The 11586-nt window shown below is 36.5% G+C and overlaps 2 protein-coding genes across 10 annotated transcripts in view; both read left to right on the top strand.

The window, feature by feature from the left end:
- Positions 1-1938: 1938 nt before the first annotated feature.
- aktip (akt interacting protein) lies at positions 1939-7019 on the top strand. 5 transcript variants are annotated; one of them, XM_014985246.2, is made up of 10 exons: positions 1939-2098; positions 2759-2887; positions 3659-3864; positions 3950-4014; positions 4175-4275; positions 4426-4514; positions 4694-4792; positions 5048-5155; positions 5282-5342; positions 5484-7019. In XM_014985246.2, exons 2-10 carry the CDS (start codon positions 2840-2842, stop codon positions 5589-5591), a joined length of 885 nt encoding a protein of 294 aa, XP_014840732.1. In that variant the 5' UTR covers positions 1939-2098; positions 2759-2839; the 3' UTR covers positions 5592-7019. The 5 variants fall into 5 exon arrangements, with proteins under 5 accessions (XP_014840732.1, XP_014840728.1, XP_014840729.1 ...); XM_014985242.2 differs by having other exon boundaries at positions 3656-3864; XM_014985243.2 differs by having other exon boundaries at positions 1948-2098; positions 2762-2887; positions 3656-3864.
- A 4150-nt stretch (positions 7020-11169) lies between these two features.
- The window catches only part of chd9 (chromodomain helicase DNA binding protein 9), an 87235-nt gene continuing 86818 nt past the window's right edge, over positions 11170-11586 (top strand). For 4 of the 5 annotated variants that reach the window (XM_014985236.2, XM_014985238.2, XM_014985237.2 and 1 more), the window contains exon 1: positions 11170-11468. The gene's annotated coding sequence lies outside the window, so the exon portion shown is untranslated. The remainder of the gene's footprint in view (positions 11469-11586) is intronic. The other variant, XM_014985233.2, reaches the window with a different exon arrangement.

The following is an 11586-nucleotide window of genomic DNA, read 5'->3' as shown; positions in this document are numbered from 1 at the left end:
TTTGCTACATAATCTACGATGTTATTTGAAAAAAAAATATACTACTTATTTAAGCGATTATGTATTTTTATTTTATTTTGAATAATAACTAAAATTATTTTTAAACAATTCAGTAATTATTTACTTATATATTGTATTGCAGCACTCCTGAACTTCCAAAAGATCAAGGTGGCATTTGATTTTCTTAAAGAAAAAAAAAACCCTGAGTACTGAAAGTAAAAGCTAAATCTACATTTTCTAGTACAAAGAGGTCACATATTCAATAAGAAAATCTAATCTTCACACTTTAATTAGTCATTACTGTATTTGTTTAACCAAACAAGGTCGCAATAATTGATTAGATAAAGAATCAATGGCAAAAACAAAAATCTCATTACAGAAGCCGTGTTGTGGACACTTGCACTCTTGTTTAGGTCAGATAGTTCATCCCAATGTCACTGAAGGCAAAGCAGGCAGGAACTCATTTGTTCTGAGGTGATTTTTGATTTGTGTATGTCAAAAAAGTGATGGTGACCTTGCACTGCCAATAAAGGAGCCAGATACTAATTACCTTTGTCAGTGAAGTGCACTTGGGACAATACTCAATCAGATAACAATAATCGAGTCAATAATTTGTATTTACTCTGAAACTTGGACAATGTCATTTCTCCCAATTAGTGCAATCATCCATGCATTAAATTAGTTTTTTTCTTGCTCACCAGAAAACTAATTAGGGGTAATTGTTAGGAAATCAATCAATCAACAGAATGAACTTCCAATGAAGCGTGGTCAAAACTAAAGAAATGTGTGACACATATGGTTTGGATGCACCCTGACCTCTGGGGACTTAGCTTGGTACACCGAAACAACAGAGAAGTGTGTAACTAAAGTGGTTTAGGGTACATATTAATATGGATTCAGGGATTTATTCAAATAATTGGATGCTTTTGATTGCATTCTGTTTATTTATCAGCATATTATTAATTATTATTATTATTATTTAACCAGGTATATCTCATTGAGAATAAGAATCTCTTTTTCAAGAGTGGTAGCAGCACACCAACAATTACAAACCAATAATTCAAATAATTGCCTTTGCAAAAGTATTTTGAACTTGTACATTTTGTTAGGTTACAAATATAAACTCCTTTGAATTTTTACTAAGATCACTTATGATAAACTAACATATAATAGTCAATAATTGAGAAGTGAAAGGAAGATAATAAATGATTTTCCAATCTAAAAACTATGGAATGGATTTGTATTCTATCTGTTTTCGGTAACAATGAGGAATCACTAATCAAAGCAAACAAGATTTTCTGTACTACCCAACATTGATGATGTAGAAATAATAAAAAATTTAAATTTATTTAAAAAATTCCCCATCATCTTTTCATCGGCTCTGACCAATTTCCCTTCCTTGAAAAAAAGCCCATGACATAATGTTGTCACCACACTGTATGGCTGTGTGTATTTAGGAAGATATGCTGATTCTCTTATAAAGGCCAGTCTTTGGATGTCAGCTTACATAGACATGCTTATCTTAGGAAATTTTAAGTTGTGCAATATTCTTTCCATTCTTTGACAATGGACCAAAGAGCAAAATGTTTAAAGTTTGGGATTTGCCATATAACTTACTCCTACTTTAAACGTCTCCACAACTTTATTGTTGACTCACATGCTGTGTCCCCTGTTTCTAATGATGATTGTTTTCTAATGTTCTCCACCAAACCTCTGGGATCCTCATAGAAAAAATTATCTAGAAATGTGTACGATTTCTTCCATTTGATTGCTTACCAGACGTCTCTACACCTACAGAATGAAAATAGGTTCTTTCCCTTTAAAGCTAAAAATGGTCCCGTTTTGTGACAAAAGCTTCAGCAAATCAGCTGCTAAACGTTATTCTCCTCGACCAATGAGAATTAAATTCACATAAGAACCGCCCCTCGTTAAGTTAGATTGAACTCCGGTGTATCCCAGTATCTCCAAGTTATCAACATTGATCAGCCAGACGGTATGACATCTAAAGGAGTGGCAAGACTCAGCAGATTTTAAAGTGGGTAACAGCTTTTTAGAAAATCGGTTTTAAACGGATTTCTACACGTTTGAAGTTTACACGGTAAGCCACATCTCTACGCTGTTTACGTACGGCAGCTGAAATTTAAGGACCAGTCGAGTTAGCAACGTCAAAACAAGCTCGTAAGCTAATGCTACAGATGGGGCTTAAGTCGACGAAAACAAACAATTGACAGCAGACAACGCATGTGTATGTACTTTATCTACTGTACCATTACATCTGGGGATTTTATAAATCTTTATATTCGGGTGTCAGCTAAAATTAAACTCGTTCTTGTTACCAATTGCAGGTCTATATCGCTCGCTAATGAAGCGCTGCATCTCTGATCTAAATTACTCCAGAACTTGCTGTTCTTTTAAAAGTATGTTTGCAGTGCATTCTATATTATTTTCATCGCTTGCCGCCGGATGAATCGTCATACCATGTTTTCTGAACCCACGCATTAATTCAGCAAGTTAAACACACAAGTAAACTCCTACGTTAGCTAAAGCTAAGCTAGCCCAAACAAGCCGTTCTTTTAGATCATTCTCTAATTAATTTTCTTATTTATGCCTTGTTCACCCTGTTTATAAATGTATTTCAGTTTTCGCTAGAAAGTGGGCTTGCTATGTCGTAAGAGTCTGTCCGAATGTAATCAGGTTAGCTGTTTTTGTGACCTCGGCTGCAGTAGCAATCCTCTAATGTGCCATGTTTCCACAACAGCAGCGGCGGATGGCCATCTCTGTGGTTAATATTGGACCTGCTAATGCGAGAACAACACCAATCTGAACCTATGACTGAGTAATGAACCTAAACCCCTTCTGGAGCATGTCTGCCAACACAAGTCGCAAGGTAAATTGTTGACCCGCCCCCTGCAAGTATTTATTTCACTTTACATTGTTAAGTTCTGGGGGCAAAACAGAACAGCAGTGTGTTTCAAGTGGTGGAAAAGCAGAGGTCTATTGATATTCTGTTTCAAATAGACTGAAAAAAATTGACTCTTGATAAATAGACTTCAAACCAAAGTAGTGATATAATTAAATGTTTTGTTGTTTTTAAGTTGTAGCTGCTTAAAATCTTAGCACACTGAAAACTGGCCCAAACATAGTCACATAAACCCACTCTTTTAAAAGAGTCCTTTGTTTAATTCAGTTCTGCAGATTTAATAGACAGACATTGCCATAGGAAAATGTTTGGCCACTATTTTCAGAATGGGTGTGTCTTCATTTTTTGGTTAGTCATGCAAACGTTTCTTTATTCTGATGTAATGGATGAAACTTATAGTAATTTCATTGGTATGTTTGTTGTTTGCAGCACTCTCAGTGTATGCCAACAGTGTTTTTAGTATTTTTAAAGACTCATTACTACACTGCTCCTCTGATCTGCTTTGTGCTTCTTGTTTACACTGATGTAGTGTAACAATTTCATAAAGATACTGTAATTGGATATGCTGGTATCTGTATCCAATTATCTGATGAATATTAAGCCAAACAACTGGCTCAAGTAAATGTGCATACAAAACATTTTCCTTCTTCTTCCCCCACTCCCCCTCCCTCCTCTGTAATTGACAACAAATTTTCACCTGTTGCTGTGATCCTCTTTGTCCCCAAAACAAACCAGCAGAGAGCTGAAGAGGAGCAAAGTGGGCACACAGACCAGAGAGCTAGCCCAGCCAGGACTCACTTTGGTAAAAAGGTCCTTCCGCCCATTCCTAAGAATGCAACCCCCATTACCAGACCTCCATCAATGGGCAGTGCAGCCCACTCGGCCAATGGCACACATGCCTCCTATGGCCCTTTTTACCTGGAGTACTCTCTACTTGCAGAGTTGTGAGTATTTTTAATTTTTTTTCCATCCTAATAGAAAATCCAAGTTTATATTTACTGATTAGACCTGTTGCAATGTGACCTGCAGCACACTCGTGATTAAGCAGAAACTCCCTGGAATTTATGTCCAGCCATCCTACAAGTCGGCACTAAGTAAGAATCAATGCGCCGCTAAATTTTAATAACCTGAATGTTGATCTTATGCTTTATGTGAAATATTTTCTATTTCATTTTTCCTGCATTGATACTTTTTGTGTTCCTAGTTGAAGTGTAACGTTTCTTAAAGGCAGTTTTCCTCTCTCCCGTTGTTTAGTGTGGTTTGGGGTCATTTTCATCAGGCATGGTTTGTATCAAGATGGTGTCTTCAAATTCACTGTGTATATTCCAGACAACTATCCAGACGGGGAGTGTCCTGTAAGTGTTTTTTTTTTTTTTTTTTTTTTTTTTACTTAAAACTGATTATAATTAAAGAGCCTTTTAGATGTACTTGTCTTGAGAAATGTGTGTTCCCCTAAACCTGTAATCTTCGTGACAAATTTTAAAGTCTCTTATTTTTAATTTCAGAAATTGGTATTCGACATCCCAGTCTTCCACCCTCTTGTCGACCCAGTATCTGGAGAGCTGGATGTCAGAAGAGCTTTCACCAAATGGAGGTATGTCGTTTTCCCCTCTGGAATGCAAACAATTTTACATTCTCATAATCATCAGATTGTGTATGTGTTTATGTGGAATAGACTCCCTCTCAGAGCAGCTCGTTTTAAACTTGTAAATTGCAGTCAACTTGTGGTTTTACAGTCAACACTTTGCAAACGTAAATCTAATCTTTCTTTAGACGGAATCACAACCACATCTGGCAAGTCTTGATGTATGCACGTACAGTTTTTTACAAGATCAACACAACGGAGCCACTAAACCCAGAAGCAGCAGTGCTGTGAGTTTCTGAGGCTCTTCTTCTCTTTAATGTTTGACTTTTTATTTAAAAAATCTTTTAAGATTCATTTTTATGGATTCCTTTAGATAACTGATGTAATTACTGATTTGAAAATAAAAAAAAATAAGCTGGTGTTTTTTTGCAGTAGTGATTACTAAGGCTTTAAGATCCCTGGAAAAGTGTTTTTTTTTTTTTTTTTTTTTTTCCCATTGCTTACAAATGGAAACCCACATTTTTCCTTTTTGTCCTCTCCAGGTATGAAAAAGATATACAGCTGTTCAAAAGCAAAGTGGTGGACAGTGTCAAACTATGCAACAGTCATCTTTTTGACCAGCCTAAGATAGATGATCCTTACGCAATAAGGTTTGTCCCCATTATTGACATTCCTCTCCTGACCACAGGTATGACTGCATACCTGTTAGTTTGGAAGAATCTTTGACAGTGAATAGAGTTGCACTCTGAAATCATGTCCTTCTCCATTGGATTTAGTTTCTCTCCATGGAACCCAGCAGTGCATGAAGAGGCAAAGGAGAGGATGTTCACATACAAGGTAAGTTACATGAATATCTTGAAATCTGCTGAACTTTATTCATTTAAAGTTTGGATAAGATATTTGCATGTAATTTGTTCAGCTGCTGTGTAACCGTAATATTTTTTTTTTTTTTCCTCCCCCTGCTGTTTTGCCTTTTAGAAACGACCTGAGGAATATCACAGAGGAACACAGGTGTCGGGGTTATCTTGGGTAAAGCCTGGTTCAACCCAACCTTTCAGCAAAGAAGATGGTCCTCCTCAGAGCTGAAACTGCACTGCGTGCCCTGGCCACTAGATGGAGACAAACGTCAACTGCTACACCGTTGGCTTTCCTCAGCTGCTTGTGTAGTGGACTCTTGAAATGGTTGGGAGAAGTTAATTTTTATCTCCACTTTACTGCTCAGCTTTAAAAGCTCTTTAGGCTGCTCTTGACACAGCTGTAGAACAAGGAAGAATAGTTTTGTATCACGTGTAAATTGCAAATGACAAATGGATGTCCAAACTACATCATTCAGGCTGTGATGCAATCAAAGTGCATTGTCATTCATTTTCTGCTCCATGCACATTTAGACGGGGAGATAAAGTCCCAAACGGGGGTCAGATGTATGAACAAAGCACTTTGTATACATATGGTAAGTATAGTAGACGGCTTAATTAAAAACCACTTATAAAATTGGCTTAGGACTGTATTTGTTAGGCTTTTTTTCTTTTCAATACAGCAGAGTGACTGAAACTAATTCAGACTCCCTCCTCCCCCAATATCCACTAAAGTAGTGTTCTTGATTTGTCTTCAGGTCGCATTGTCCTGCATGTTTTGGAAGCATCCCTGCTCTAACACACCTGATTCTAAGGGCTTATTTCTGCAGAACTCTGCTGTGTTACTGTAACTTTACATCATGTGTGGTGAAGTTTAATACATGTAGAACATTGTGAGCTGAAGACTCGAGATGGGGAATGCTGCTCCACAGCTCGACATGATTTGTGTCGGTTTTTTTGTTTCTTTTTAGACAACAGTTTTTAGTTTGGTTGTTTTACGTAACTTCTATTATGTGTAAAGCAGAGCAGCCAAGTATAATTTTAAATGAGATGCTACATAAATAAGCTTGTTTTATTTTGTTGAATTTTAATGATTTTTGAATGCTTTATGTACCTTTTGGCTATTGGTTATTAATGGTCTATGTAGATAAGTTTCCATTCTGAAGTTCTGTGCCTGGTTTCCTTAAATGTTTAAGATCCCATAAACTCCTGTCTGCAAGATTTTGTCACAAAATTTGAGGGAAACTATTTTTATAAGGTTCATTTGCTTCCATCTGGGCAGCACAGAGTTTATTTAAAGCATATGTTGATACTAATTTACCAAGACGTTGATGCAAATCTGGTGTTTTCTCTATTACGGTTTCTGTTCTTAAGCCTGGTGTGGATTAATGCTGAAGTTCTTTCCAAATATAACTCTTGACTGGTTTGCTTGAAGTTGTCTCCAAGGATTTACATTAGAACAGCTTAAATGGTGGTCAAACCTGTATGATTAGTAATTTGCTTGTTACTGTATAAAATTCAGAGAAAAGTCTCTGTGCAATCTGGACTTTAAATTTATTTGCATTGCTGTGGTTTGAATGGTTCCCTTACCACAACATAAATGATGTAAATTTTTTATTCTGAAACCAATAAAATGATTTTTAAATTCTTTCATGAAAAACTGTAAATCTTCACTTTTTTTTACAATAAAATGAGGCAGCCTTTTGTTTCTATTTTAGTCACTAAATCAAAGGTTACATCAGCAATTTACCTTGAATAATAATTAAACCTTATGCATGGTGTCTACTAGAAAGTATTTGGCACTGATTTTCAATCTAAAAACAAATCTAGAACGGAACTTTGTGTATATACGTATAATGCATCCCAAGAGAACTTGAATGTTGTACCTCAGTCCATCTCATATATTCAGTTGTTCTGGATGGTGATGCTGTGCAATAGACAAATCTCCAGCAGCAGTCAGTCTTGCAGCAAATCTGGAGAGGCCTCTGAAGACTGTTGCTTTATGAAAGTCTCTTGATTGTCATGACATGCTAACAGCTCAATTTCCAGGCAGCAGAGAACATATTTTGCAGTAACGCATTCTGGATTACATCCAGCTTTTAGAAAGCACTACTAATCCACCTCTTTTGCTTCTGCCACTCTTTAAATTTGACAGTATGGTTAGAAGGCCAGACAGAAATGTTAGTCAGGGATATGCTTCTTGCCCACTATGACTGATGGAGGACATAGCTTGAACTTCCTGTTTCTCTGCTCTTGGTTCCTGTTCTGCATCCATCAAGTCTCCTTTTCAACTCTTCTTGGATTTGGGGTCTTTGTTCAGATATTGCTTTAGGTTTTGAGATGCTGATCAGCTGTTCCTTGTTGTAAAAACAATATACAATGCTTATGCGTCATAACCACCCAATTGATGTCAAAACTAACGTACCAAAACAAGTAAACATTTATTTAGTCCACATTTCTGTCTAAATTTATTGGCATCATCCTGATGAAATACTTTAATCCTAAATGTTTTTCATTAACTGGAAACAGAACATCTTTAAGTAGAAATAAAGGCTTGAAAACATATTTTCACTTAATAAATTGACTTTTCAATCATTCAATGTATATTCATCCATATATAGGCAGTGTGAATACTTATCTGTGCTGTCTTAAGAGGACAGAAATGCATAAAAAAATTAGCTGTGGCTCAGAGTTTGAGAAATACAGCCATGTGGATCAGACATGACAGGACAGGGCATTCAGCAGACAAGGCACTGTTTGGTTTATCTGTGCCTACGCTCACTCACTGGCATGCACACAGAGAAGATGGTTCACTCAATGCATATTGTTCAGAACGTTGCCCAGATAATTTAAACTGATAATGACGTGCGTCAGTGGAGTATCTATTTAGGACACTCTATGCAATGTATCTATTTAGGGCAGGAAATAACTGTGGAATCATTAATTTTGTTTGACATCACTGCAATGTATGAAAACTATACATTACAGTGATGTAATATATCATTACATCATTACGTGCAGCCCTTTCCATCTTGGAAACGGTCATGGTTCCTGAGCCTCTACCACCTTTGTTGATTCTTCTAATAAATGTCCAGGGAAAAGTCTGCCAACTCGCATCTTCTTAATTAAATGAATGTGCAAAGTTTTCAAAACTTAACAGTATAGTTCATAATTGTTTTCAGACTTTACTTTGTGTGATCATTTTAAACCTTGATGTCTGTCCTTTTGTTTTTGACCTGTGATCTACCCAACTGTATTCAAACAGTTTGATATATTGATCAAAAGGAAATTTAGAATTTAATTTTGAAATCAAGCTCTTGTCTGGAGGAAGAGTCTTGAGAAAAGCAAACAATCCAAGTTGCTTAAGGTCCAGTGCAAAATTTCCACAACAGTAATAGTTTGAAGACCTAGTATCTGCTGACATCACTATTTTATCAAATCCAAAGTCAGTACAGCTTTCAACTAGGCAGGGCAGTCAGAAGGAGAGAAGCCATCTAGGAAACATATAATAATGGGAGTTTAGATTGGGTGTAGTACTGATGCCCTGGAAATTCAAAGCAAAGTATTTGAGATGAGGCAAGCAGAGGGGCAAAACAAATCAGATTGAAAAGATCAAAGAGAGGCATAAACATAATTACGGGCAACTGTGGCTCAGTGGTAGAGAAGTTGTCACACTAACAATATGGTTGAACCCATTGGAACTTATGTTAACTTAATAACTGGGAATCCATGTTGAAATCTGACAAATCTTAGTGTTTATTAATACCAGAAAACACAGAATTACTTCTCCGTGGCACTGTACTTGGTGGTGCCTTGCAATAGTATTAATACACCCCGAACTTTCTTACATTTTGTCAGATAAAAACCACAAATATCTAGATATTTATAATCCACAACTCAGGTGGGAGAATCTGTTAGTGAGGCACTCAACAAATCTGGCCTCTATGGAAGACTGGTAAAAGAAAGCCTTATGAAGTGGTCTATAAACAATGACATGAAAGAAGCAAACACTTGAAAGAAGGTGCTCAGATTAGATGAGTCTAACATGGAATTTGTGGAGGAAAGCGAACACTGGACAAAACCCTGGAGACATCATCTCAACATGATAGCATAATTATACATAGGCTTTTCTTTTATCATTTCATGTAACCCTATTGAGGAAGGTCAGAAGACTTTGTGGATTTTTATCATGTGATTTTGCTTCCATTTCAAAAATTAATATAACTGATTGATCAAAAATCACAAAAAATCCAGCTGAAATGTGAAAAACTTTCAGTGTCCTTTTTAAAACGCTGCATTTTTGATATTTATATGTATATCAGTGATTCTTGAGGATAGGGACAAAATGGGTTTTAATTTTCCCATATTTTTTATTATTTCTCAGCCTTATGTATGCAAATATGACAAATAATGTTTTGGAAATGTAAAGATGCTAAGGTGCAGGTTCCCAGTTTCAACATTTTTTTAAAAATTACATTTTTAATCGACCTGACCCAGAACTTTGTCATCACCATCTGACAAAAATAAATATAAAATGATTTTTAAAATACCATATTAGTGATATTTTTACTCATTTTACAGACACATGCTTCTCAAGAACAAAAAAAATATTTAAAACAAAAAACAACAAAAAGTCCATCTGATGGAGTTGACTGTGCATGACAGAGTTGACATAGAACTGAAGGTGGTGACAAACTAGTGAGTAAAATTAAAAACTTGATACATGTGAAGTAATGCAATTTATGTAAAATACATTAAAATGAATGAATTGCACATTTAAGTGAGATTTGACAACAATTTCACTGAAAGAGTCAGAAAAACTCTGATGGAGTTAACATCTGACGGAGTTGACGAAATGCCAAACTACCTCAATTTATATGATGTTATTCAGAAGGAGGCCATATTGTAGCTCGTCAGGTCCATTAAATCTTTACAATATACTAAAATTAAACTTTTATTTCACAAAATTTTATCAAAGTTTTGTAAATTGTCCCTAACTCTTGTCAGTTATGGAGTTGACATATCATGGTTGGGCCGAGCAACTTAGGAATAAAGCAGAAGAAAAAACTAAAGAATAACATAAGCTAACCAGAGCCAACTAGCCCTCTTAGCAAAGGAAGAGGTCATGGGGTCCTCAGAAGTTCTGGTGCCCCCCAATAATGCCTGTTTTTTTTTTTTTTTTTTTTTTCCATGTCAGACGGTGATGATAAAAACTAAGGACAAATTTCAATGGAGTTGGAAAATATATTAAAATTATTTTTAATTCAATTTATTGATACTTTAATAATTATTTATATGACTACTTATACTTAATTGTCATAATATATAATTTTAGTATTTCTTTAATTGTTTTAAACTATTAAAATGTATTGAGTTCTGCTCCGGTACAAGAGATTTTACAGGCATCATCCACCGACTACAATGTTTAAAATAAAAAGAATATTCAACAAACACCAGGAAAATATACATTGTTGTGCTCACATGACTCAGGTTAGTTTTCTCAGATATTTGAGAAAATTATATTTTGTGTACATTTTATTCAAATTTTGTGCTTTACCCATAGGACCCGTTTTGTCCCTATTCTCAAGAATCACTGTTAAACACAGCCGTGTGTTTATTGTCAACATTCACCACTAGAGGTCAGCATGTGCCCACAGTGAGGCTCGTTGGGTTTCACTTCTGTCACGTTCGCATTTAGAAGACACTCCGGTCCATGTGCGAAAGTAAAACCTCTCCGGATTGGCTGTGGCATAGACGCGGCCATCTTATGCACTCTGTCAACACAGTGACTATCCAGCTGATAACATGATTTAATCAGCCGATCTCAGAGGGACAGCCGAGGGCGCTCAGTCCGCCCAGGTACACATACGCAGAAAATCGGAGCTATATTTTACTTTAAGCTGGGTTACTTTAGCAGATTGCAGTCTGTCCAATCACAGAGAGAGTCACTAATATGCAAATGCGCTGTTATCGCCGTCACGTCAGCAGCACCAGAGCCGCTGCGCCGTGGTCGCCAGCAGGAGTACAACTAACAACACAGCTCCAACTTCGCCCGACAACACTCTACCAACACTGACGCCTGGAGTTGCGCTTTAGGGGTTACTTCCAGGTAAGAAATAACACCCGTTTTTCATTCTTGTGGCAGGCTGAATTTGGACTCGAACGGTTCCGTTTCATTCAGACTCGGAGCTGTCAAATATCGGACAGTCAGTTGGTGAGGGTCGGCT

This window comes from Poecilia mexicana, unplaced genomic scaffold (genome assembly GCF_051168715.1).
Source record: "Poecilia mexicana isolate PSO_F unplaced genomic scaffold, ASM5116871v1 scaffold_3, whole genome shotgun sequence".
NCBI classification, from domain to species: Eukaryota; Metazoa; Chordata; class Actinopteri; order Cyprinodontiformes; family Poeciliidae; genus Poecilia; species Poecilia mexicana.
This window is presented reverse-complemented; position numbering and strand designations above follow the sequence as displayed.